Source organism: Vespa velutina, chromosome 1 (genome assembly GCF_912470025.1).
Source record: "Vespa velutina chromosome 1, iVesVel2.1, whole genome shotgun sequence".
Classification (NCBI taxonomy): Eukaryota; Metazoa; Arthropoda; class Insecta; order Hymenoptera; family Vespidae; genus Vespa; species Vespa velutina.
This window is the reverse complement of record NC_062188.1, coordinates 6,503,389-6,530,214: the sequence shown is the minus strand read 5'-3', so window position 1 is coordinate 6,530,214 and position 26,826 is coordinate 6,503,389. Positions and strand designations below refer to the sequence as shown.

At 28.4% G+C, this 26,826-nt stretch overlaps 5 protein-coding genes across 15 annotated transcripts; 2 read left to right on the top strand and 3 right to left on the bottom strand.

Annotated features, from left to right (window-relative positions):
* The first annotated feature begins 301 nt into the window (after positions 1-301).
* On the top strand, positions 302-2,358 carry LOC124952169 (NAD-dependent protein deacylase sirtuin-5, mitochondrial-like). 2 transcript variants are annotated; one of them, XM_047501636.1, is made up of 6 exons: positions 302-335; positions 904-1,064; positions 1,162-1,376; positions 1,446-1,588; positions 1,974-2,124; positions 2,237-2,358. In XM_047501636.1, exons 1-6 carry the CDS (start codon positions 317-319, stop codon positions 2,289-2,291), a joined length of 744 nt encoding a protein of 247 aa, XP_047357592.1. In that variant the 5' UTR covers positions 302-316; the 3' UTR covers positions 2,292-2,358. The 2 variants fall into 2 exon arrangements, with proteins under 2 accessions (XP_047357592.1, XP_047357584.1); XM_047501628.1 differs by lacking the exon at positions 302-335 and having other exon boundaries at positions 473-1,064.
* LOC124952116 (fanconi-associated nuclease 1-like) lies at positions 1,395-6,323 on the bottom strand. 5 transcript variants are annotated; one of them, XM_047501501.1, is made up of 9 exons: positions 6,134-6,322; positions 5,930-6,040; positions 4,298-5,793; positions 4,039-4,170; positions 3,328-3,777; positions 2,846-3,254; positions 2,635-2,757; positions 2,373-2,484; positions 1,398-2,141 (listed from the first exon to the last, which is right to left on the bottom strand). In XM_047501501.1, the coding sequence occupies exons 1-9, from the start codon at positions 6,134-6,136 to the stop codon at positions 2,122-2,124; spliced, it is 2,856 nt and encodes a 951-aa protein (XP_047357457.1). In that variant the 5' UTR covers positions 6,137-6,322; the 3' UTR covers positions 1,398-2,121. The 5 variants fall into 5 exon arrangements, 4 of the variants coding, with proteins under 4 accessions (XP_047357457.1, XP_047357467.1, XP_047357477.1 ...); XR_007101831.1 differs by lacking the exon at positions 2,635-2,757 and having other exon boundaries at positions 1,395-2,141; positions 3,124-3,254; positions 6,134-6,323; XM_047501511.1 differs by having other exon boundaries at positions 1,399-2,141; positions 5,930-6,322.
* Positions 6,324-7,251: 928 nt separating this feature from the next.
* On the bottom strand, positions 7,252-18,864 carry LOC124952130 (enhancer of polycomb homolog 1). 4 transcript variants are annotated; one of them, XM_047501564.1, is made up of 12 exons: positions 18,775-18,864; positions 17,990-18,039; positions 17,234-17,866; positions 15,857-15,995; positions 15,476-15,717; positions 15,096-15,352; positions 14,881-15,016; positions 14,506-14,808; positions 14,114-14,265; positions 13,901-14,035; positions 12,829-13,797; positions 7,252-12,542 (listed from the first exon to the last, which is right to left on the bottom strand). In XM_047501564.1, the coding sequence occupies exons 3-12, from the start codon at positions 17,384-17,386 to the stop codon at positions 12,425-12,427; spliced, it is 2,604 nt and encodes an 867-aa protein (XP_047357520.1). In that variant the 5' UTR covers positions 17,387-17,866; positions 17,990-18,039; positions 18,775-18,864; the 3' UTR covers positions 7,252-12,424. The 4 variants fall into 4 exon arrangements, with proteins under 4 accessions (XP_047357520.1, XP_047357529.1, XP_047357510.1 ...); XM_047501573.1 differs by having other exon boundaries at positions 17,957-18,039; positions 18,775-18,856; XM_047501554.1 differs by having other exon boundaries at positions 17,990-18,859.
* On the top strand, positions 18,322-20,270 carry LOC124952148 (glyoxylate/hydroxypyruvate reductase A-like). 3 transcript variants are annotated; one of them, XM_047501596.1, is made up of 4 exons: positions 18,322-18,737; positions 19,090-19,389; positions 19,559-19,923; positions 20,010-20,270. In XM_047501596.1, the coding sequence occupies exons 1-4, from the start codon at positions 18,641-18,643 to the stop codon at positions 20,139-20,141; spliced, it is 894 nt and encodes a 297-aa protein (XP_047357552.1). In that variant the 5' UTR covers positions 18,322-18,640; the 3' UTR covers positions 20,142-20,270. The 3 variants fall into 3 exon arrangements, with proteins under 3 accessions (XP_047357552.1, XP_047357559.1, XP_047357542.1); XM_047501603.1 differs by having other exon boundaries at positions 18,387-18,737; positions 19,090-19,464; positions 19,559-19,900; positions 20,010-20,210; XM_047501586.1 differs by having other exon boundaries at positions 18,401-18,737; positions 19,090-19,464.
* Positions 20,271-20,691: 421 nt separating this feature from the next.
* LOC124955739 (translin) lies at positions 20,692-22,589 on the bottom strand. The gene is made up of 5 exons (XM_047510609.1): positions 22,402-22,589; positions 21,914-22,013; positions 21,537-21,752; positions 21,382-21,461; positions 20,692-21,307 (listed from the first exon to the last, which is right to left on the bottom strand). The coding sequence occupies exons 1-5, from the start codon at positions 22,471-22,473 to the stop codon at positions 21,071-21,073; spliced, it is 705 nt and encodes a 234-aa protein (XP_047366565.1). The 5' UTR covers positions 22,474-22,589; the 3' UTR covers positions 20,692-21,070.
* Between the last annotated feature and the right edge of the window lie 4,237 nt (positions 22,590-26,826).

Here is a 26,826-nt window from a genome sequence, read left to right as displayed (position 1 = left end):
TGTAATGCTTAAGGAAATATACTATTGTTTAAATATTAGTATATTGTAATCCGTGTATATTATACATCGTTTAAATTAATAAAATTCCTAAGACTCATTAACATGAACGACTAAACACATATTTGCTTATTTTACGTTTAATCATAGAATCATCAAACGTAAACTATTTAAAATGCCTGAACGTTACTGAGACTTCTTCGTGCGTTTCCTTGCATTTTAAATAGATTAACAAATCTGAGCATCAGTTTACGTATACTAAATAAGGAAGCATTCGTCTACCTTGCAGAAACAAATCATATATCATTGTAGTGATTATATGATAATCAGTAGTTTGGGTAGGAGCTTCATCTCTTTTGCCGCAAAATTCGAGGGGCGCCACTACAGGAAACATTTTTTTTCCCCAAAAAATGTCGAAAACAACGTTTACGTCAACAACAAATGGAAACGTAATTCTTGAATGGTTTTTATGAATAAAATATCATTTTAAAAATAATAATTTATGCAAGAACATAAGCTATTCGAATTTTGGAAAAAGCTTTATTTTTATACATAAACTATTTTCGAAAGAATATCATTTTTTGACACAATGTTTTTCAAAAAAAAGAAAATAAATTCAAAAATTCGAAAAAGTCATGTTCATCTCGCTTATACTTTCACTTTTAAAATGAGACCTTGTTCATCAAAATTGTTTAAGAATTACGCCTGTACTTATTGTTGACGTAAATCATTATAAAACCAGGGGTGATCGTAATTGTAATTTACGTCACGATCAGCTGATCGTGAATGGACAAAAAAGTTTATAGAATTTTTAATAAGTGTGTACGATGAATGTGATGAAATCGTTTCGTGAAATTCTCTCGAATAGTAAAAATGTTATGATTTTAACTGGGAGTGGTATTTCAGCTGAATCTGGTGTACCAACATTTAGAGGAGCAGGTGGATATTGGAGAAAATATCAAGCACAAAGCCTGGCAACACCAGAAGCTTTTGCTGCAAATCCATCATTAGTTTGGGAATTCTATGAATACCGAAGAACATTAGTAAGCAAAGTCAAACCTAATAAGGTATTTATACTTATAATTCTTTTTATATGCTATTCATTTAAGTGATATGATTTGAATCTTTTCATTTTATATTTTCCATTTTGATTTAAATTAACAGGCCCATGAAGCAATAGCAGCATTTCAAAAACGTTTTGTAAAAGATGGTAAAAAGGTAACAGTAATAACTCAGAATATTGATGGCTTACATCAAAAAGCAGGAACAGAAGACATATTGGAGCTTCATGGTTCGCTTTATAGAACACGCTGCACGAAATGTCACAATATAAGTGTTAATGAAAATATTCCAATTTGCGCGGCATTAGATGGAAAAGGGTAAAGTTATTGTCAGTAAAAATTATAATTTATATTTTATATATTTTACTATATCATTATACATAATAGAGCACCAGATCCAAATATTACATCTTCTACCATTCCAATAGAAGAACTTCCTAGATGCGAGAATGTAAATTGCAATGGTTTACTTAGACCTGATATTATATGGTTTGGTGAAAGTCTTAATGAATCTGTACTTAGTAAAGCTTGTAAGTAATATATATATATATATATTACTATATATATATATATATATAATATATGTATAATATAGTTGTGATATAAATAAAAATATTAATATAAATATACCAAATCATTCGATATAAAAATGTAACTTTAGCAGCGCGATCACGCTGTTTAAATTTCATTTATCGAAAAATCCCAGTGCATCCAAATGTTACGGACAACTGATGGTGAATTATTGCCCTTTTCGGTACTTTTCAACAATGTTTTTTCAATGATCCGGTGTTAATATTTATTCAATGATCCAGTGTTAATGTTTATTCAATGTTTATTCAATGGTTAATTAAGCTTATAAAATATATTTTAATTAATGAAATAAAATGATTTGATGTTTATTAAAATTATCTGCAGATGAGATTGTTGAAACATGCGATGTATGTTTAATAATTGGAACATCTTCTATTGTATACCCAGCTGCAATGTTTGCACCACAAGTAGCAAATCGTGGAGTACCAGTTGCAGAATTTAATATTGAAATAACTCCGGCGACAAGGCAATTTCAGTAAGTTTTGCCATTATCTACAGAGAAAAAAATTAAAATTATTGTAATGCAAAATAAAAATTATTACATAAAATTACAGAGAAATTATTAAAATAATTTTTCTGTTTTAAAGGTATCATTTTGAAGGTCCTTGTACAATCACCGTAACGGAAGCATTAGAGCCATAAATTTTACAATAAATTTTAAAATTTATCTAAAGTTTACAAATAGAAAAAAATAAACAAATTATATGAATATAAAAGATTTACCTTTTACTAGACAAACTTCCACATTTACTCCCATTTCATGTAAGTACTGTAACCATAATGTTTGCTTCACTGAAAGCTTATCACCAGGTCCTTTGACTTCAACGATTTTGCACTAATAAAAAAATAAAAATTATTTCGTAAAAATTTTTTTAAAATAATTTTTATATAAATTTAAAATTATTTAAAAAAATTTTTTAAAATAATACAAATTAACCACTGATCATGTTACTATTTAAAATATACAAGTATGATCGCAAATTACAGTTTTATTATTTGAATTCCATATGACCAAATCAGGAAAGCCAGCTTTCCATAAGGTAAAATTATGAATAAGTCGTTCACAAATTTTTATAACATTTTCAGTCCCTAAACAATATACGATTTCCTGTAATCATAAAATTATATTATCTCATTAAATCTACTTCAATAATTTAATTTATTAACTATGATATACATAACGATTTATTACTTACTTTAATATTATTACTTGTAAACATTTTAACATGCATCATGGATTCAAAGTGACTGTTCAATATAAAGTTATATTCTACTATACTACTAAAAGTTTCTGGATCAAAACTGCGTAATAATTTAAGTTTCATATCAATTGTTTCTTTTCTATTTTTATAAAAATCTTTAGTAAATAAATCTAGGGGAGCTGTTTGATATAATGTCACAAAAGCTCCAGGAATATCAATATTAAATAGTTCTTCCCAAAATAAGACAAAAAATAAAGTAACTGGTAAAGCACCTTCGCAATGTATTCCACCATTAAAACCTTGATTATAATAAAAGTTTAATGCAACATTTTCAACTGAAATATAGGATTTATTATCTGTGTTATTATCAGTACACCATTTGCTCTTACTAACTCCAAAATTTCTATAAATAAATATATAGTTTATTTTCAATATATTCATATTCTATATATCCATTTAAATTGACTGTAATTTACCCTTTAATTAAAGTAGCTTCCACTGTTATTGTATTTAATATTGGACTTTTAAGCTTGCTATTCATGAATTTTAATGTGGTCTTAATATTAGTCGACGTAGTATTACTTATGCCATTTTTTCTTTTAACAAGTTTTTTTGCTCTTTCCAAAAGTTCTGCAGTACCAACTTCGGATAAAGTTTCAATTTTCAATGACTTCAGCGTTATTTTTGCACTAGCTTCTAAATTTTTATTATGATGCATTTCTATCAATGCTAATTCAGCATACCAAGTTTCTTTTTTTCTTTGCATGTAAAAATTTTGATTTATTAATTTATGTAAAATTTCAATGGCAAATGGTAATGTCTCTTTTACTTTCTTAAATGCATCTATACTTTTAGATAATATTTTCAACCATAAATAACCTGGCATAAAGCGAGATATATGCAAAGGAACCACATAGTTTTCTAAACTGTAAAATGAAACAATATTAAATTATATCCCATATACAATATACATAAACTTTAATACTACTGGGTTGTCCGGAAAGTTCGTGGCAATTTTGTCCTTACGCCATTTTCCAAAAATCAGCACGAACTTTTCGGACAACCTAATATTTTTATTAATACAAATATATATATATATATATATATATATATATATATATATATATATATATATATGTACACAGATGCATTATAAATGAAACATTTTCTTGAATATTTATAATTACCATGTGAATTCATTTTTCATAATAAGTAGCCATTGATCATAAGCTAACTTTCCAATTTTTTTTACAGTCTCCCATTGTTTTTTTTCAATGGCATTCATTATACCAGTAAGTTCATTTTTTGCTTCAATATATCTATATAAAAATATATATAACTAATTAAACATAATTTATATACAGTATTTAAGATACATACAATCAGGATGAAACAAAAATTTTTAGATTTATATAAAGAATGAACTATTTATTTTCTGACACTTACCGAATTAATTGATTTCTGTTGCTAAAAATAGGATATCTTTTATCAGAAAATTTAGGAAAAACCATCTTTTTAAGTTCGATCTGCATCAACTTATTATATATATCTGATACAGTCTCTTGTGGTTCTTGAGATAGTGGTATTAATAATGTTAATACCTTATCAAAAATATCTTTGGTCTTTTGACTTAAACGTATACAATATCCCAACTTATTTGATATCAATGACTTTAATCTATCACCTGAGGTTTTCATGCCAGGAAAAAGAGGTTTTTTGGCTCCCATTTCTAATAATTTCTTTATCGATTGTTTTTTATTATTATGATTTAACTTAAAGTCTTTACAAATTGTACGAATTTCATCAACTTGAAGCATTTTAAGGGAAGTAGATAATTCTTCATTTTCAATATCAGATATAAAAAATAACTTTGACACAAGTTCGTTGCAAACTGGTATCAAATCATCAGCTAAATTGTTGTATTTTAAATGTCCTACTCTGTGCCATGAATATTTTCTTTTTAAGATACGTGCAAATAACATTTGAGCTTCTATAGAAAGTGTAAACATAGAAAAAATAAAATCTATTTCATCCTTATCAAAATATCCACAATTTATAGGATTTGAAAAAACATTCACTACTATCATAAATAAAATCGCTGCATATGTTTCTGCTGGTATAATCACATCATCATATTCATATTTTTCAGATGCTCTTGTATCTACACGATTGTATTTAAATATAAATGAACTATCAGCATATATCTTCTGAAGATCAAAATTATTAGCCAGAATTGCACCTTCTTTTAGAAAATTCATATTTTCTATTGCAGTATGTGTAAGTTCTATATTTACTATTTGTCGAAAATAAAGATTTGAGTTCTTTTGAGTTTTTGGATTATGTGACAAAATTTCTTTGGTAGAACTTTTTTTTGGACTGAAAGTTAGATTTCTTTGCTTAGAAGGAGAGTTTAATATACTTTTTACAGGACTACTATGTACTGTAGAGATGTCATATTTGTTTTTACTTATACCATTATCTTCAACATCCAATATCTTTAAATCTTCTTCCATAGAAAACCTTGTATTACTTCCTTCTTCAAATAATTTAGATTGCATTATAAGTTCATTATCATTGTGACTAGACGATACTTGTTCCTCAAAACTTTGTAATTGATTCTTGATACAAGTTTCTTCAGAATCTGTTATACAGTATTTTTCAGAATCAGTTGCTTTTTCTTTATCAATTGATTTTTTATTATTTGATGTACATATTCTTTCATATATTATAGAGCAATCTGATAATGCATTAGTTTCATTATCTAATAGATCATCTGATACATAAGCTGTATTTATATTTACCATAAAATGAGTACCTGTATCTGTCATTTGTGCATTGTCTATTGATTTATTAGTATGAAATGATGACGTATTAATTGATGAAAAATGCTTTCTCTCGTTACTTTGTCTAAATTTTGTTTGTGATTTTATATTCTTAGGTTGCTAAAAGAATTCGAAATTGAATATGAATGAACGTTATTATGTAAAATAAAATGTTTTATATATAGGCTTAGAATAAAGCGTTTTTATGTAGAATAAAGCGTTTTTATGTAAAATAAAACGTTTTATATATATTTACCTTTTTCAATCTTTTAAGTTCTTTCAAATCAACAAAATTTCGCGATTTCACTTTCTGATTATTTTTTAATTTTAGCTTAAAATATTGATCAATATTTGTTTGGATAGACATCTTGAATAATATTGTAAAATATTTTATTACTCATCTAATTCTAATAAAATATTAGTCATCTAATTGATAACACTAACTATATAAACAATTAACCATTTAAAAAGTGTCGTAGATAGATGTTTGTATACACTACAATTCTTATGAATGAAAATATATAGCATTATCTTTTACTATTTCACAATTCTAAAACATGTCATTACGAACAAAATAAACATCATATCAATTTAATTGTAACGTAAAATAAAATAGTAATAGGTAGCAATCTGAATCGTCTTAGCAAAGATACCAACCTAATTAATGATACTGTATCATAATGCATTTTTGCTTTATATAAATAGTTTTTTCTATCACTTTTAAATAAAACGAAAGTTTACATTTCCCAGAAAATGAGATAGTATTGAAATTTATGAAACGAAATATCAAAATAATTATAATTCTTTTATAAAACTAATCGCTGGACTATTGTTCTCCATACGAAGATATAGTTGGTAGCAATGATATATTCTTGAAGTTTAAAAATTTCACAGGGTTTATATTATTGCTTTTTAGTAATAACATATCAGAAATAAATTTTTAGTAATAACGTATCAGAACAAATTAAACAATTGTAATATAATATGCATATAATGTATAAAATATTAATAAAAATTATATAAATAAAACTCGTGTAAGATATGTAACGTAATAGGAAAAAATAATGTATTTAACATTTTAAATTTAAATATTTTCTCATTTTTCTCTATCTATCTCTCTCTTTCTCTCTCTCTCTCTCTCTCTTTCTCTCTTCCGACACGTTGTAATATTTTATGCAGGAAAAATTCTACCGCTCTTTTTGCATCATATTATTTTATTATTAACGGAAAAACAAAAAAAAAACTTTTACATAATAGTTAAATAATATTTACATAGTTTCATTTATTCCATAATAGTGTGTTAAGAATTTTTTAAATTCACGCCTTTATCAGTTTTGTATATATTGATGCATTTATAATTTTAAACACACAATTACGGTAAACAGATAAAAGATGTAATTAAAATACTCTACAAGCTTTATTATTACTTTCTTAATATGTTAATAATCATGACAGTGATTATTAATTCTACATAAACTTACCTCTGTTTACCTTCGTTTTAGATAAAAATTAAAAAAGAGAAAAAAAGAGAATTATTATATTTTGAACCTAGGTGGAATGGTTAAAAAAAAAAAAAAATTGTAAACCTGATATTATCAGAATTTATTTTGCAGTAATGTCTGCTTTACCAATTTTTATTTCGCAATATATACCAGTTCACTGTTTTTCCACTATCATTATAGTTGAAACATAACAATATACTTTCCCTTTAAGAGGAGAAGCTTTGCATTTTGCAATATAAAGAAAAAAAAAGATAGTTCACTTTGAAGTAACATTTTGACATTGTACAGCATAGAAAGCGTACATAATGCAGTATAAATAGAATAGGCAAAGGAAACAGGCGTAAGACCTATTGACGTGGATATGCAAAAAATTTAATCTATAGCAAAATTCATCCTAGTATATCCCATTTTCTCTCTTTGTCTCTCTCTCTGTCTCTCTCTCTCTCTCTCTCTCTCTCACTTTCTCTCATTCACTCTCTCATTCATTCTCTCCCTCCGTTTTTCTGCTGCTGTTTGTTGTGTATATGTGTACATATACATATATGTAATCATAAATCTGTACATACAAATACAACATACATTAATATATTCACATATATAAATATATTAATGCATTGTATCTTTATGTCTAGTCTCATAATTAAACATATGTATGTGAATATGTACAAGAATTGGTATGTTTATGGTTATGCCAATTTTTAAGAGTTACACAATTATAGTATATTTAATAGTCAAAATGCAACCCGTAAATTGACTTATATACATTCAATTAGTTACATTGCCTACTAGAGTCAAGTGTTAATCACAATACTTATGCATATTAATACTAAACAATAGTTAAGTTTCAATCTCTATACATACTTCGTAGGAAATATAACTCAGCTATCTAATAACACCTCAACCTTAATGCTATTATACGGAGTAAAAATTGAAAAATAATAAAATTATTAATTTAAATTTATGTATGATAAAGTCACTTAATTTAATTGCCTCTAGAAATGTACAATTAGCACTGATTTATCTTAAAGAATATTATAAAACTTTTGTATTACTGAAAATTTTAAAATATAATGTATTATCACGTTCCGTATTATTTGTACTAAATATGTAATTGTATTATGTTTGAACTTATAACGGTTACTTCGTATATGTACATATACAGAAAGAGGTGTTAACAGATAGTATGAGCACAAATGTTTATGTTGAAGAATAAGTTGAAAGTTGTCTGGAATAAATTTTCTAAATACATAGATTTTTCTTTTACATCCTCCAACCATACATTTTTGAGAAGAATTCTCTATACACTTGACAAACTTTTGTTCAAAGCAGAGCTTTGGTAGGAGAGACTTTCCAATAAAATCTTCCTGTCGCACAGCGACATAGAAGTTCTACTGTATTCACAGAATAAAATTTTACATATATATATATATATACATATATATACATATACATATATACATATATATATGTGTAATATATATATACATATATATACATACATACATATATATACATATATATGTATATATATATGTGTACTATATATATATATAGTGGATACACTGCACTTTGACGCCTGTCTGCATTATTATAGAAGTCAATGCGTAAAATTTTTGGAACTTCTCCTCAGGTAGTTTAACTATAAGTTCCTTTTTTCATATAATTGTGTTTATATGAATTGGTTAATAACTTCATCCGATCGCTCTGTAAAGTTGCATTGATTTGGCTTATATCTAAGTAATAATATTACTATTATATATCTTGTCAATGCAGCGAATTGGGAACACGATATTTCACGATTTTATATGGCCAACTAAAACAATTTTTATAAAATAGGTAACTTTTTAATGAAACGAAAAAGTAGCTTATTCATATTATATTTATTTATTAATTTAATGAATAATTGTTTAATTTTTGTTCAATTAAACAATTTTGTTAGCCTTGGATTAGTGAAATTTCGTGTTTACCAAACCAGAAATATAAAGCAAACTCAGTCTTTGGTTTGAGCGATCAAACTTCGATAATTCTTGATGTTTTATTATTCAAAGATACTATTGGGTAAATGTAACATTAATAAATTTTATATAAAAATCCATGTACCACTATATTTCGTTTAAAGCGTTTCAACTAAATAAACAAATTATTTTTTACAAGAATCTTTTTGGATAGTTCTCCAAACATCACTTGTTCTTCTCATAAATTCATTTAGCAGAAGATTCCCAACATATAATGATAAATTTAAATGTAAAAGTAAATGCCAAAAATTGACAAGGAATTAATGGTATTACTAATATACCATGTACAGATAAGGATGTGAAAAAGAATAGAATCTTCATGCTTAATGATAAATTTGAGAAAAGCGAGAGAAATAATCATGTTTCTAAAATGTATGTACAAATATGGAGCAGAAATTAAATTTTAGAAAATATTAGATAATATTATAGGCAAGTGTTCTTTTACAAAATAATAAGTTCTATCCAGGATAAAATTTCTTTATTACTCCTTCTCTAAAATTGTTTTGAATTCATAAATTTTTCATACACATCGCTGTGTGCCTACCACAACAACATTAATTACAATTATTTAGTTAATTACCTAAAAGTAAGAGATACAGTAAGCGTAATTATTTTTATATGTACAATATATCTTTTTTTGTTTGTTTCTTATTATGATTTTAAGAAGTCTCCCTACAATTTGAAACATTTGCACCATAATCATACTTCCTGTCTTGCGTTACGGCTGGCACTAAGCATTTTCATTGTCCATTGAGAAAAAACAATATTTAAACATGTGAAAAGTTTATGATATTATTTGACATATATTTTTATATTTTTAATAATGATAAATTATTAGTTGAGCAATGGCCTATATTTTGCATAAATTGCTTTGAATTTGAATTATCACAATATTTTTTACGATATCATAAAATACAGTGTTATTTGATTTTACACAAGATTACATAGTGAACATTGTTACAATTATGAGTTGAGAAATATAATAGCTTACTTTAAATTTCATTATGTTTTCAATATATTATATTGTTTTTTCTGAACATAATGAAAAAGTAAAGCTATAAACATATAAAAATGAATTTTGAAGAATAATCACATGCAAAGTAAATTATATTGTTAAAGTAGAAATGAAAGAGAATATAGAAATTAACTGATTCTCTGTCACTGTCACAATTATTGTTCCTTTTTTTTAAAAATTGTTACATCCAAAATAAAACATGTTTAATTCTATTCTTGTCCTTTATAAAAAATATTTGCCCTTAACATTTTATCTTGGTACATCAATAAAATTGTACATAAAGGGAGACAGTCATATAAAAGATGCTAAGAGGAAGAGAGAGCATCACAAATGTGTGATACATGGAAATTCAAGACTTTTTACCTATGCATTGGTATTCATAGGTAACAATTTTTCTTAACAAGAGTATACAGTTATTACATAGAAGAGATACATATAAATGATTGAAAGAAAAACTTCTATTTTTTGCAAATACATTATTTGGAAATAAATTTTTCTTTTGTAATTTCTCATACCTTGCTAATAGATGAATATCTTTTTTTTTGTGGGTCTAATTCAATATGTATGTTTGCAATCACTAACATGAAGACTTACGAGTCTTTATATAGGTATTATAGAGATAACATTCTTTCACAATTTTGTGTAATACAAGCTCCTCAAACGCAACATTTGAATAAAATTAGACTCTACTTATTTTTTGATATAATCTGTTGTGATCTAGTAATACAAAAAATCATACATATATAATATATTCACCAATCATGCATCTTGCATACAAAGATATTTAATGTTCTTTGAAATTACCTGATAGTAATAACTTTAATATTTCACAGCCTTCAAGCGTTTTAATATATTATGAGATATATAAAGAAACAACTTCTTTAAAACATGGTACTCAAAACAAATCTATGTACAGTAATGAAGTAATTATGTAATGTAATAAAAAAATACATTATTCCTTTATCTGCTTTTAAATGGTATTTTAAATTGCAGTAAGTAGAATAAAATTATTATTTTTGGATTTATAATTGTACAAGTAATTACAAACTTCTTTATGAATGACGAACTTGTAGCAGAAATTGTGAAGAGATTATATATATTACACAATCTAAGGAAATTATATTTTCTAATAAATTTGCACAAGATTTTATGTCAAGAATTTGTCATATATGCAAATTATTTATGAAACATATAAACTACTGATTGTTCTTACTTCTGTGGAGTTATATTGTACTGCTCCTCACATCTGTTTTTAATGAATGCTGTGTTTGAGAAAGCTTGTGAGATAAGCAATGATTATGAGATACATTTTAGTACTGCTTTTGTACACAAATAGAATTAACCGGATTGCAGAATTCTATTAGTTTCTATTAGCTTTAATAAATGACAATTTTTTTTGCACTGCATATAATCTTAGAGTATTGAACTCCCAAATAAAAAAAAAAAAAAAAAAAAAAAAAGAAATAATAATAATAATAATAATAATAATAATAATAATAATCAATAACAATGTTATGATCCTTTGGAAACATATGTATAAATAAATAAATTATGTTTGTAATTTGTTATACTGGTACTGTTTCAATTTCGTAGCACTAATTAACTTAAGTGAATTTAACTTAATTCATTCTGACAGCATTTGTTTTACAAATTTTAATTATGATATATGAAGAATAATGTGTCATTCTTTGTACAATCAATAAATACATATTTGTGTGCAAAGAAAAAGAAATCGTATATCGTAATTTGTTAAATATTCCTTCATCATGTAAAAAGCATAGAAAATTACCACAGAAATTTTCATTAATTTTAGGGAACTGAATTTTTGAAATATAATTTCATTTTTTTTCCAAAAATAACATGTATATTATGATATGATTATTAATTCATGATTTGCATAATACAGACCGACTGTTTGTTGATTCAGTAAGAAAAGAAAAAAAAAATAAATTAATTACAATGTTTTTTTTTTCTTTTTTCAGGCCAGAGCTAAAGGCAATATTTTCTATAACATTTATACTATTCTGATAATCATAGTTTCGCCACAGAAGAGAACTGATCAAAACAATTTTGCAATTGTACTCAGCCGTACCACTTTTTTGTTTGCATTAAACAATACATCAATATCCATTTCCCATAGTCAGGCAGACATGGGCAAGATAAAGTTAGCAAAGCCCCCGATAACGCGTTGGTAGCAACAGGGGTGCCAATAGTAGGCATCATGTCACTTCCATTGCCAATGAATTAGTTTTATTTGCCCGGACAAGTTGTTGCTGTTGTGATTTGGTCTCACAGGGTGAATTTTCCACTCCATCCACCTCCAGATTCAAACTTTCACTATAAAACATAGTAGGAGTAATCTAGCATATATATTGAATACTTTATACAGATTTAATTTGTCTTTAAAGATAATAATTATTATCACATATAAGTAAATAAATGAATCAACATATTTCAATTTATAATAAATCTAATATAGTTGATTGAAAAGAATTTCATTTATTGAAATTCTTTTCAATAAATGAAATGAATTCTTTCAAGGCTAAAAAATGTATTATATTAAGAATTATATTAGAATAAGAAAATTGTAATAAATTATTTAACAAGATAGATAAATGCTTACCTATTACTATTAAGCGTAATTTCCCCGGACGTTGGGATTTGTTGTGCCTGACTCTGTGTTTGTTGCTGTTGTTGTCTTGCAATACTTGCTAATTTACTTTGCGTGATAAGGCCAGGCAACAGATTGGACGGCGGATGTTTCTGTGGTAGAACTATTGTCGGCTGATTGTTCACAACATGAGTACTGTTTGGCAGATTATTTGAGTTGCTTATATGTGATAAAGGCCCATTTTGATGGCCATTACCAAAGTTTGTAATGGTACCACTAGGTGTGGTGGCTGCACTAAACACTCTAACTCCTGCACTTCCACCACTGCCACAATTACCGCCATTTCTATTATTTGTTGGACTAGTCAGAGATTTAGATAATATAGAAGCAGCGTTACTGTTATAAGGTAATTGTCTGTGTTGTCTGGACTGGTAATTCGACTGTGTTTCTATCGCAATACTCGTACATTGCGTTGATACGGTACTCAGTGTCGTCGCTTGATTGGTCACACACGAAGAGGACGACGGGATTGAAGAACTTGAAGTATTTACAACACTAGAACCACCACCACTGCACTGAGGCCGGTTCTGTTGTGTCACAGGCTGTGCAAACACATTGCTGCATAATGGTGTCACTACAAAATGTGAGCTGCCCAGCTCGTCTGTCCGCAAATCGCTGGAGCTATTGTCCGACAACCCACTAACGCACGCACTACCGTTAACACTTGCTACCGCAAGATCAAAGTCCGATAGAGCATCTACTGAGAAGTAATCTGCAATGTTAAATTCCGAAGTAAATGGTGGCTCGTCACCCACACGTTCGGGTTCCACTTCCACACATATCGACGTTGCTTCGGGTGGGAATGGATATGGAAGTGGTTTCGATGGAGACAACACTGGTTCTACATCTGAGTCTGTATCACTACTTTCCTCACTTGGACTGTGCACTGACTCAGGTGGAGTCTTTGGTCGAAAGTGTAGCCTAATTTGAACAATTGTTAATAGATATTAATTAACACATATAGTTGCAACAAACAGGATATTGTACTAGTCATTATATGAATTGGCAATTGATAAGCTCGTACCATTCTTTCTTGACAGGTGTACTATTTGTGGCAGTTGTATTTGAGTCCGAAGCCTCACGTTTTGGTTCGTGTATCGTAAAGTCTAAAGAAGACCACATGTCGTCCAAATCTGAAGTGCAGCGGTCTAGTATAACTCTGTAATGTATTGTATGAATAAATATTAAAAACAGAAACAAAATGGCTATCTACTTAAATGAACCACTAAATCAGTACCTGCCACCCCGACCAAGTCTTCTTCTAGCAAGACCAATACATTTAGGTACTGGTTTACTAATGCTGGTGAGGGCAAACCTATACTTCTTATCAGCCAAACCTCCTTCATGTTTGTCACACCAAGGCCAATTTCCAAATCCACCTAATACGGGCTGCAAAGAGAAAAGCTCTATATCTACAATCCTGAAAAAATGAACATTAAAACTGTTTCCATACTTAAGAAAAGAACTTCTTGTTTTCATTACCACCCTTGCAAGAACGTTGCAAGGAAAAACTAATTTTTAAATAAATTCATAAATTAATAATTGTGAATAGCATGTAATATGATGTAAAATACATAACATGAAATTTCGAATACTTTTATAATCTTCAAGATAATATATCATACTTACAGGTAGATAAGTGCTATTTCTATTTCGTCGAAAGGCAAATTGACCTTCATCAGCAGTATCCTCATCATCTCTATCAGAAGAAAGAGAAGGTTGAGAATGAGAATGTGATGGAAGGGGACTGTCTTCATCCGAACTTAGTAGAGGGTCCAGCCCACTTCCAAGAACTCCTGTCCGATTTCCTCGACCTCCTCCACTGCCTGTTCCACCACGTATACCAGTTTCATCGAGGCTACCTCCTCTACTATCCGTTTTATGTTTTCGTTTTTTATATTGCCTCTTTTCTTTTCTAGCTACAACCTCATCCTAATGAAATAATAAGTATTCAATCATTAGTTTTAAATGAAAACTGTATACTTCGATTATCTAATTACTTACTTTATTACAAACTTTATTTGCCCAATTTTGATGGACTCCAAATTGATTGGTGAAAAGTGGAGTGAACGCTGGTCTTGGAGTTTTTAATGCAGACACTTCCGCTAAAATCTGACCATTGAAATCTTGCGCTTGATACCTATATATTTAAAAATTTATTTATTTGAACATTAGATATAAAACAAAATAATAAATATGTCAATGATATAAGAACAGACCTCTTTTCATAAACTTCTATTGTAAGATGCAAATGTTCTCGTTTCGTTTTTTCCCTACGTTTGACCATTTCGAGAAGAGTAACTGCCCTGCTAAGATCTCTACGTAACTTAAGCATTTTTTCATAACTTGTTTCATCGTTCTTACGAATCTTACGTGTTTGCATTTTTTCTGTTCTGCGTCTAAATGCTAGATAAGGATTGTTAGCAGCCGAACCAAGCCGATGTTCCGTTTTTACAGTCAATAATAAAGGATGTTGCTGCAAAGTATATAATATTTTATTAATTTTTTTTTTCTTAGTAATATTATTATTTCTATTAATATATCTCAAGCTGCAAAATACAGTTATTTTCGCTCTCATAAAAATATTGTAAAAGCTTACTGTCTTAAGTCGTTTGTTTAACCAATAATCAAAAACTGCAATTATAAGATCATCATCCTCTTTTAAGAGTGCTTTAGCTTCATTAAGGGTAACTACAGTTTGGCCTGAACTCTTTTCTAAACGATCCATCATCTCTTCAAATTGAAGTGGAGTTAGATCCATTTTGCGACTTTGAACAGCAACCCATTTTTCATCTTCTGAATCCATATCATAGTCTGGTATGTCTTGCTCCATTGCAAAGGCTGTGAATAAAAATGATAAGTTTGATTGTATCTTACTTTATAAATATTATAATAAATTGTAGAAAATAAGACATGATTTATGTATACAAGCTTATAAATACACACATATATGCATGCATATAAATTCATGCATACTTACGCTGCATATGTATAAGTTGACGAGGCAACTTGTAATCAGCAGGATATATTTTGTCATAAGCTTCAACATCTGCCAAGTCAGTTACTTCAGGGGTAGGAATGATTAAACCCGTGCATATTGCCCTTTGAAGATGATGTTCCTTCAAATAAAAAATGTAAATATGTATGCACAAATATAATATAATATATAGATATTACATTTAACACATATTATTTGTATACAAAATTTTTAATGTTATTTCCGATATGTTACAATAATTTGTTAAGAATAATATGTTGTTTACAAATAATACGTATTTGTTTACATATTATTTACATTATTTATAAGAAGTAGAAAAATTTCTATAATAAAGAAAAAATGATGATATATCCAAATATTAACTCTTCAAAAAAAGATTAAATAAAAACATTTGATTTAAATGAATTTATCATCTTATGTACTATTATTATGAATGTATAAAGGTATATGAATATGTATACATACTGTTATGTATTTCATGTATATTACTTGAAAATATTATTGCAATTAAAAACTGTACTGTTCAATAATATAAATGTAATCAACTAAAATTAAAGCGACTTAAAGTTTATATATGACAGATACGTTCTACATCAGAACTTGAATATTTTTTCTATATAATTTATCTAACTATACTTTTATAAATTATGCTAAACAATCATACTAAACATTAATATTAGTTAACATCAAAAACATATAACAGAACTTTATTCGTTACATATACCAATCTTCATAAATAACTTCTTAATTTATGATAATATCTTTTATATAGAATAATTTATTGCATAAAAACTGATTCATTTATATTATAAAACTCTAGGATAGAATTTATCTTTATTGTTTTTGAAATCTTATTAAATTATTATATAAATAAAATGGAACGTTCAAGTTACAGAAATGATAATAGAAGGAATGAGTATTTTGCTGATTAAATAAAACAGATCTATGTACAAATTGTTTCTACATTTTAATAATATGTAATATAATAAATTAACAAGGAAAAGGTGAAAAATTTCTAAATGAACTATTTGAAAATAATAAATTAAAGAAGTATTTAAATTATAGTGAAAACAAGTATTCATATCAGTATCATCTGTATTGGTAATGTTATTTCATAGAAAGTATTGTGTGACAACTGTCAAATCATAGAAAGGTAGAAATGTAGATGTTCTTAGCACATAAAAAGCTTTGGAAAATAGATAAACAATAACGAATAAAAGGTAAAAAGTTGAAATTTATAATGAAAGAAGAGAAGAACGATCTCAAATGCCATCTGGCGGTTGTTTACAAAAACAACATCGAATGTAAGATGGCCGTCGTGGAAAACATACTGGAACGAGGGCTGGACGGTCAACTTACGCATTCCTCCTCCTTTTCCATGCCGCTGGGCATTTGGGGCACTGCGCGATTAATGGCCGAATAATCTGGCAAATCTGGCAATTCTTCAGCCATATAGATCGGCATTGGCTTAGAGACGTCCAGGGCGCGAGCCCTGAACGACAGCTTGCTCATCTTGAGGCGAGTGACTCTCGCGTGTTGACAACCAAATTGGCTGCTCGAACCGTGAGGCCAGTCGGGTCGGCTCGGGCCTCGGGCTTACGGAACGTGAATTTAATTGGGCCTGTTTAGGGGCCCAGAGGCCGTATTACCCGGCACAGAGAGCGCTCAGGGCCTCATCGTTCTCCGGCCATCGCGCTGGAACACGGTCACTCAGTCACCAAACGAAATATATCACTTTGAAAACATGTTTGCGTGACACGGTCCCTGCTCAAAGCCATCATGGCCGACGCACAGCCATTTAACACGTTCAGCCCAAACAGTTCCGCGATTCGACGTGAGTCGCGCGGGAATCGGCCCGTCGAAATCTACGCGTCTATTGGAGGTGCGCTCAGTCTTAAGCCGGATTCGCATTCACAACAATCGCAAATGGATCGTAGCTCTGGCTGCGCGCAATCGTAACTTTACATCCGCATCATGGCCGCCTGCGCTCAACTTTGAATACAAAAGAAAAAGATACATACGTATAATACATGTTTTATGTAGTACGTTGTTCAATGCTTTATTTTTTTTTTTCTTTTTTACTTTCACTGTATCCGTATCACAGTAGCTTCTTACTTTACAAAAAATTCGACAGCTTCCTTCTTCGTACAATTCACCTTTTCACTCTGTAACGATAATATTCTTATGTTAAGTTTTTTCTTTCTTTTTCTTTTTTGTTTCATCAGAAATGTAAACCAAAATAATCTAAGTATCAATTCCCGTTATCACTTTGTTAATCTTTGAAATAATTAACGAAATATAATAAAATTTATTTTCTTTGTGTTACCATATTCCGTAATTACAAACGTTATGAGAAAAACGAGACATCCTATTTTTTTCCATAAATTTTCAATCACTTTAAAAATTTTATTTTCAATCTAAATAATTTTGAAGGTTATACTTATGAAAGATGTTTGCTGGCCAATTGTACAAAGATATCACAAATAAAAGCAATGTATTTTGTAAGATTCTATGAATAAATTCAAATTCGTTGTTCTTAGGTGGTGCGCATGCCTCAAGGAGTACGTGGATGTTTTGAACATTTATGTATATTTTCTGATAAATTGTAAAAAAAATGAAAAAGTTTGTAATTCCATTACAATTGCTATTGTATACTTTTATGTCAACGGAAATATAGTTCATGAAAGTTTTCGATCATTCATTAAATATCGCGTTTGACTTGCGTAGTTTTTTCAGGAAGGTGGAACACGCATTCGTGCATATGACATGGCGCAGGTTATCGCAGTTTTATCCACAATTCCAAAGTTATCACATCATCTTCGTGCACACCTTCCAAATTTAATTATCTACGATGTTTTGTCAGGTATTTAAACTATATCATGATCGTTATAACAACGTACCTTTGCACCTTGTTACGTTGTACGTGCGACGACAGCTCTTCCGAGCACGTGTCAAAATCTACGAAACACAGTAATCCACCAATCCACCACAATATGAAATTGCACATTCCCCCACTCTAAATTTACACATGGCGGGAATCCATTTGCATTAAATTCAAATATTAACATTTCAAATTCTCTGATAACTTTATTTATATTGATCTATTTTTTCTTTTCTTTTCTTTTTCTTTATATTTTATATCCGTATGCCTTATATACGCTAATAAAACTGTTCATGTCGTTATATTTTGAAAAAAATCAATTGTATTTATTTAGAAAAAGACAATGCGTTATCGAAACTCAACAAGGCAGAAATAATGGTGGCTGATTGTGATTTATTAATACCATATTTGGGAAAATTACCAAAACTGCAGTGGGTACAATCAACGTGGGCAGGATTGGATAATTTAAATCCATTTATTCAAGATAAACAATTTGATTTTATTCTTTCACGTTTTTCTGATAAAAGTTTTGGTTTAGCAATGTCGGAATATGTAATAACACAAATTGTTAACTTTGAGCGAGATCAGAAACAGCAGTATGAAAATCAAAAAAATTCAGATTGGAAAACAGATGGTAAAATAAAAAATCATAGATTAATTCGTGACTTAAATATAGGCATTTTAGGATTGGGAAATATTGGAAAATTCAGTAAGAAAATATATTATTGCTTTTCCCATTTTCTACTTGATATTGAAACAATAAAGAGGATTTTGAACTAGATAGTAATTTATACTTTCTACAGTTGCACAACACTTAAAAATGTTTGGGGCTACAATTTGGGGAATGACACGCACTCCTTTAAAAGAACACTTGGACTACGTAGATGAACATAGAACGACAGATCTATTATCAGATATATTAACAAACTGTGATTATATTATTAATGTATTACCTTCTACTAAAAATACTATTGGACTTTTAAATGGCACAATTCTAGAACATTGTAAAGATCATAATGTTGTATTTATTAATATTGGACGTGGAACAATTATTAAAGAATCAGATCTTTTAAATGCTTTGGAGCACAAATGGATAAGTGCTGCAATTTTAGATGTTTTTCAAGAAGAACCATTACCAAAAAACAGTAAATTATGGCATTTATCAAATGTTAGAATAATTTACATAAATAAACATGCTTTATTCTATGAGACATCGATGCTTTCATAAATATTATTATTATTTGGTTTATATAGGTAATTATTTCACCACATATCTCTGGGGTGACACGTCCGCAAGATGTTGCTAATCAATTTGCAGAAAACTATATAAAATATAAAAATGGTGAATCTATACCAAACAGTTTTAATTATCAAACAGGTTATTAATTATTTTCCATTAATTGTCGTGCGTATTTGTAATAAGACAGACTCATATTATGGATTTGTAATCTACAAATATATTATATATACTCAAGAAAATAAATCAAATATTATACACTTGACAATTTTATATATTTCCATTTGTTATATTAAATAAATAGATAAATATATATATATATATATATATATATATATATATATATATATATACATACAATTTTTTAATTATTTATAAATTTATTATAAAACTTATGTATATAAAACATTATTAGATAAAAAAAATATTCATCATTATCAGATTAAATAAACATGATAATGACTAAAAATTGCTTATATCATTGATCATGTTTGATAATCTTTCTTGCAATACATTTTAAATAATCAACTATAATTTTTATATTCATTATAAAAACAACAAAATAATTATGTAAAATATATACTTACTTTCATATAAAATTTTTTAGAGAAAATTAAATCAAAAATTGTAATATACTAATATATAAATATATTATAGTAAATAATGTATCTATCCTATATTAAAATAATTTATAAATTATCTCTGTGTAGGCCCTGTATTTGTTTAATAGTTTTTTGTATATTAAATGTGGTTATAAAGCTACAAATGCATTAAAAATGAATACAATAAAAATAAATAAGAAATAAATTTTTCTTTCTTACATAACTTATTTTAAAACGCAGTCATTTTTTACGAAGTTTAGCTTAAACACCTTAGGATATAAAAAAATGTGCCAGTTGCGGTATATTAACAATCATTGACTGAATATACTACTGTACATGACAATTTACTGTATCATTATATACCTCACTATTTATATAAAAATTACAGCTACATTATTATAGCTATTTTTTTTCTTTTTTTTTCATATATATGTCAAAACAACTTCCTATAAAATAGTCCAGATTAAACATACCACTTACTCAGTTTCTTGAGGACTTGGTGATGTGGTAGGTTTTAAACCACGAATACTAAGATCATAAACTACTTCTTCAATTTTCTTCACATCATACTTTAAGGCATCGAAACGTTTTCTTAGAGCGTCATTTTTTAAATTTAAAAGCCTAAAACCTGCATTTAGTTCATTTACAAATTTGGCTATTTCTATGGGCCGGTTGTAATCACCATTCGTAACACTATTTACAGCAAAGCGGCTCTACAAAAATAGAATTAAAAGATTAAAATTCATTATCTATAAACTAAGAAATAGGTATATAATTATAAAGATACCAATTCTGCAGATAATTGAAGTAAACCCATCAGAAAGTCTTCTAAATCTAAATGAAAACCTTCTTCTCGATTATTTTTAACTGAAAGTATAAAAAAATTAATACTCTGTAATGAAATATGAATTTTAAAGTGTAATTGAAATTTATAACACATACTTCCTAATATTTCAGCAACAGTTTCTTTAGTCACCAAAATCTTAACTTCTAAATATACTGTTAATGAAGCCAGGAAGCATAATCGTTGAGTGACAAAACGCCATTGGTCATTAAATCTATAATACTGATCCTTTGGAACAACTTCAGCAAGTTTTGCATATTGATTACGTACATCTTCAAATAATTCCCTAGCTTTTGCACAATACTGTGAGACAACTGAAATAAAAAAAAAAACAATAGTTTAATTTTAAATTATTATTAATGTTTAATATTCAATTATTAACAATTATAATTGACTAGGTCAATCAAGTTATATCAGGTTTGCACATGTAATGTATTTGTCGTTCAACATAAAGTATTTTATACAAAAAACATACTTATATTTTCTTCCATAGTATTTTCATTATGAATATTTTGTAGTATCATCAGAATATCCCTGGCACTCTTCTCAATTTCCTTCACAATAACACGGATTTCCTTGCGTAAAAGAATTATTAATCTAATTATTATGAATCTGTATTATCGATTTAATTAATTAATTTGACTCATGATTTTCGTTTCCATTAGCAAATTTACAATTTCATACGTGAATAAATATTCACCTCAATGTAATAATATTGAAGAGGTCAACGATACTTTATGTATTTCAATATGAAATAATTTATGCTGTATACTATTCGTAAAAAGTCAATTATTTAAAAAAAAAAGATATAATTTATAAAAATTATTCTAAAAACTTGGGATAAACACCTCTTGATGTTCATAAATATTTCTTTCCCACGAAAACGTTTATAGATTAAGGACAAAAAACTATACTTTTACATATAACCTAAAAAATTGGGATAAAAATGTAATTAATACAAACCTCGCGTAATTCTTGTTCGTTATTTAGATAATCTTGAAACGCATTAAAAATTTGTGACACCCCGTCCGCCATTTTTTTGTCAATATGTTTTAAATAAAAATATGCGAAATAATCAAGATACGAAATATCAGTAGCAAGCTAAATCTTTAACAGAAAAATCTATTTTATTACGCTTCGTATTGATCGTTAGTAAAGAATGATTCTCAGAGATGGCGTAACTATACACTTACTAGATTCTCATTTTCTCAACTTATCATTTTTAATCATTTATATTTTTTATCATATTTAATACATAAATAAATAAAAGAAGAGCAATATGTAAAAATTTTATAAATGAAAATTTATATTAAATATTAATTAATACACATAGAAATGTATCGCAAGTTTAAGAAAGGCATGTAAAAAATGATAGTATTTTCCTTATTTATAGAAAATAACTTTACATATAATATTTTTATATATGAACAATATTGTTTATTTAAAAATAAGAAAAAGAAAAGGTAAATTATTCGTTGTCTTTATTATTTCATTAAAAATTAATAATAATTTTTCAAATTTTAATACGAATGGTACACAATCGTAACAGAGAAAAAAAATTGATAAAACGAGAGTGATGTTATTATCTTAACGATCCTAGATAAAAAATGAAAAGTAAAGATTTTTCACAAGAGATAGAAAAGGCGCGAACGTTGCTATTCGCGCGTTTGGATGCATCTACAATCTTGCAAACGTTGCTGACCTTCCTACTCTTGACTCTGCGAAACGTGTGTGCCTGTAAGAGACAGAGAAAGACAGAGAAAGATAGACAAAGAGAGAGAGAAAGAGAGAGAGAGAGAGAGAGAAAGAGAGAAAGAAAGAGAAAGAGAGCATGAAAGAGAGGAATAAAGAGGGGAATAAACAGGGGAATAAAGAGGGGAAGGAAGAAGGGGAGAAGGTTTGTAAGCACGAACGCCGTTGCAAGGTCTTGCACGGTATATAAATAGAAACCAGTAGGTCCTGCTGCGAACTCGAGGAAGGTGGTTGGAATTCTACATGATGCCTCCTCTACGTAGGTCGTAGAGGATACCACGAGGATATCTGCGGGCGTGTCATTGATCCCAATACGCGTTCAAGCATCCGTGAAACTTGCTTTATGAAAAAAATTCACGCCCACGTTCGCCACGTTTGCAAGAGACGCGTCGATCGCTTCTAGCAAGAGCGATCTCAAGTACGTCTTACAAATGGAAAGCCGGAAGTAAATGACAATTACGCATTTATTTCGCGTCATTTCATTTTTATATATAAAATTAATTGTTAAATTATATTAACTATCATTTTATAGATAACTATCACGATTATTTAATTCTGACTGATGGTGACTGTCTGATGATGTATTTTAATTCGTCCATTTTAAATGTTTAATTTTTCGATCGAAATAATTTGTTCATTTTAATTTTGATTTGAATTATATCACTATAAGTTATATATCTTGCACGAATGAATTCAATTTTTCATTAAAAAAGACTGTAGGTCTAATTATATATAAAGGATCCGTTAAATGTGCATGTCTCGGGTGACAAGTAATCTTAATAAAATTCTGGTATCGCAAGATTCATCGTAAACTTTTGGTACCGTGCAATGGCGCGTACCTACTTGGTTGAGAGCGGACACTTGAAAGTATTTTTAGCCAGGGCGATCTTATCTTGGTAAGAAAATTACGAAGGCCTCAGGGCAGGACACACTTGTAAGAGCGTATTCTAAAGAAGACCTCGTTTGCTTGAAACACGTTCAACGGTACGGTGGTACCTACTCTTCGCGCGTCTGCCATTATAAATGGCCACTTCTTCGACCTATCGATTGGACCACTTCTCTCTTTTTGAATTGGAAATGCATTGAAATTGTGTAGGTAAATATAAATATAGAAAAAGAAGAAAAAATCTTTTTTACAGTCATTTGCAATTACAAAAATTTTCAAGGTATAATTACTGAACTATTAGCGGTTCAATATTTGTACGTTAAACCGGTAAGTATGCAAGTTTTGTACGAAGAGTACGAGTAAATATCGTAACATGACATCGAATGTGCACACAAGTGTTTTAACGTAAGGATAAAATTTGAGATGCTTCTCAACTGATCTTTAACACCTTTTCAATATGATAAACTCCGTTACATAAAGATTTTCTTAATAAATAACGAAGTAAAACTAGGATATCTTAAACATTAATAATTAATAATAAATCTTTTGGACTCGATTCGTTTTTATTTTCGAGTGGTATTGGTCGAATTTTGTGTCAACAGTTATCGAGCAAAATGTCCTTTCATCAAGGAGGAGGTCAAAGATACTTTCTTTTTTTCTCGATAGAAATAAATTTACTCGCTTTATTGAATATAATGAATACTTTTGCGTCCATGATTAAAAGTCTTATTTGAAATCTTTGGAAGGAATGAACGCGTTACATGTATTTACATAGACGTATCTATCGACGACAAAATTTTAGATTTACAGTCTCTTAAATGCATAATCATTTTCATGAGAAAGAGAATTCATTTGCTTTCGTAGAAGATAAATAAAGGTAGGTTTAAAATAAAGGAAGCAAGTGGGCCTTTGGAAATTAACGAGCAAGCGTACATGCTATAAGCAAGCATACTCATTAACGTGGGGCATGTAATCATTAATTCCTCATACGACAATGACTTACGAACATACAAGAATATGTACCACGAAATGTCGGTAGATGTTACTGAGTTATATACCTGTATAACCATAATTAAGTGAACGATGATCGTTCGTACATTATTCTTGAAAATGATGCGATCTTACATAGCGGTTTCATATTCTCGACTACGCTCAACTCAGTATCCGTCAAAGGTCATCATTTTTTCTCGAGAACACCTTTCCAACCCGAACTTGTATATTTCGAAATTCACGAAATAATTGAAAAAGAAAAAAAAAAAGAAAAAAAAAAGAAAAAAAATGAACTTATCGACACTCGTACACGGAAAGATATTAAAGGACACAGTTTCTTTGAGCATGCTGTGTGACGGAGAACGAAACAAGCTGGTCGAAGAGCAACAGGTTTGACTCGCTGGACTAGTTAATAAATTATCGTAGGTTGCCGCCATCTCCATCTCCATCTCCATGAAAGAGTCGCGAATGAGAATTTGGAATACTAACCGAGTCGACCGCGAGTATCTCAACTCGTTGAAGAAAGATACGTACACCGAAGAGGAACCTTATTATTAAATCGATATATGCATATAAAATTACTTAACACAAAGATTATGAGATTTACACTATTGCAAGTAATTATAGTATCTAATTAGTAACAATAAAAGAAACAATGATAAAATTTCATGGGAGAGATAATCATTAAATGATATCTCGATTTTTATCATAATACTCATCTATTCTATTATCATGAGACATTACTGTAATAAGAAATTACAGATCACCCGTTAGAAAAATCTCTAAGGATATATATATATATATATATAGGGTGAGGTAATAACTTTGATCACCTTGAATATCTTCGTTCTTTTTAAAGATATGGTAAAATTTTGTTTACAAAAATCAAAGATGGACTATAATGTGGTAGAAATAATAATTTTTATATTATACGGATATATGAAAGTCGACCGTTTTTTCTTTTTCTTTTTTTTTTATGGAATCATATGTCTTTCGATTGTATTGGTCGATCTAGCTCGACATTCTCTATAAAAAAAAGTATTAACGCATATATATATATATATATATATATATATATATATATATATATATATATATATATATATATATATGTACATATAAAAAAGAAATTCAAAGAATTATTAGTATATTAATATTATGTTAATTTAGTATTAGGAGATATTTTAATGTAAATATTACTAAGAAACTATGTGCAGATGTGACTAAAATGTAGTAAAAGTAATAATAAGTAAATAATAGTGGTAAGAGAGTGATGGTTTCTTAACTTACTTAACTACAATTATTCTACGCTTACTTTGCGCTTACTCTGCGCTTATCTTATACCATTATTATGCATAAGCGTAAGAATAATGATGTATGGTAAGCTAAGAAACCATCATTCTTTTACTACTACTATTTACTTACTACTACTACTCTTATTATATTTTAGTCACATTTACATATATTGCTTCTTAGCAATATTTACATTAAAATATCTTTTAAACTAATAATTTTTTGATATATATGAGTTAATAAACATTTATAGAGAATGTATATTATATTCAAGCTGCATCGATCAATGCTATCAAGAACTTATTATTCCATTAAAAAACATTCAGTTGGCCTTCATATGTCCTTTACTTGTCCTTTATTTGTTCACCTATAAAAATATTATTTCTATTATATTATACCTCTCTCAGTACCATACAATTTTTCTAAATAAAATTTCTTCATATCTATTAAAAGAACGGAGATAATCT

Bases quoted from the DNA above. Each gene is read 5' to 3' on its own strand.
- LOC124952148 (XM_047501586.1), top strand. From the start codon at position 18,641: ATGGCGCAGGTTATCGCAGTTTTATCCACAATTCCAAAGTTATCACAT. The intron at 18,738-19,089 runs GTATTTAAACTA...GTATTTATTTAG, and splicing joins TATCTACGATGTTTTGTCAG to AAAAAGACAATGCGTTATCG. The intron at 19,924-20,009 runs GTTAGAATAATT...TGGTTTATATAG, and splicing joins AATTATGGCATTTATCAAAT to GTAATTATTTCACCACATAT.
- LOC124955739 (XM_047510609.1), bottom strand. From the start codon at position 22,473: ATGGCGGACGGGGTGTCACAAATTTTTAATGCGTTTCAAGATTATCTA. The intron at 22,014-22,401 runs GTTTGTATTAAT...CTTTTACGCAAG, and splicing joins ACGAACAAGAATTACGCGAG to GAAATCCGTGTTATTGTGAA. The intron at 21,753-21,913 runs GTATGTTTTTTG...TTTTTATTTCAG, and splicing joins TACTATGGAAGAAAATATAA to TTGTCTCACAGTATTGTGCA.
- LOC124952116 (XM_047501501.1), bottom strand. The intron at 4,171-4,297 runs GTAAGTGTCAGA...ATTTTTATATAG, and splicing joins AACAGAAATCAATTAATTCG to ATATATTGAAGCAAAAAATG. The intron at 2,758-2,845 runs GTAAGTAATAAA...TTATGATTACAG, and splicing joins TTACAAGTAATAATATTAAA to GAAATCGTATATTGTTTAGG.
- LOC124952130 (XM_047501564.1), bottom strand. From the start codon at position 17,386: ATGAGCAAGCTGTCGTTCAGGGCTCGCGCCCTGGACGTCTCTAAGCCA. The intron at 15,718-15,856 runs GTAAGTATGCAT...TTTTATTCACAG, and splicing joins TCAACTTATACATATGCAGC to CCTTTGCAATGGAGCAAGAC. The intron at 14,036-14,113 runs GTACTGATTTAG...AATACATTACAG, and splicing joins AGACTTGGTCGGGGTGGCAG to AGTTATACTAGACCGCTGCA.
- LOC124952169 (XM_047501628.1), top strand. From the start codon at position 825: ATGAATGTGATGAAATCGTTTCGTGAAATTCTCTCGAATAGTAAAAAT. The intron at 1,377-1,445 runs GTAAAGTTATTG...TATACATAATAG, and splicing joins GCGGCATTAGATGGAAAAGG to AGCACCAGATCCAAATATTA. The intron at 2,125-2,236 runs GTAAGTTTTGCC...TCTGTTTTAAAG, and splicing joins CCGGCGACAAGGCAATTTCA to GTATCATTTTGAAGGTCCTT.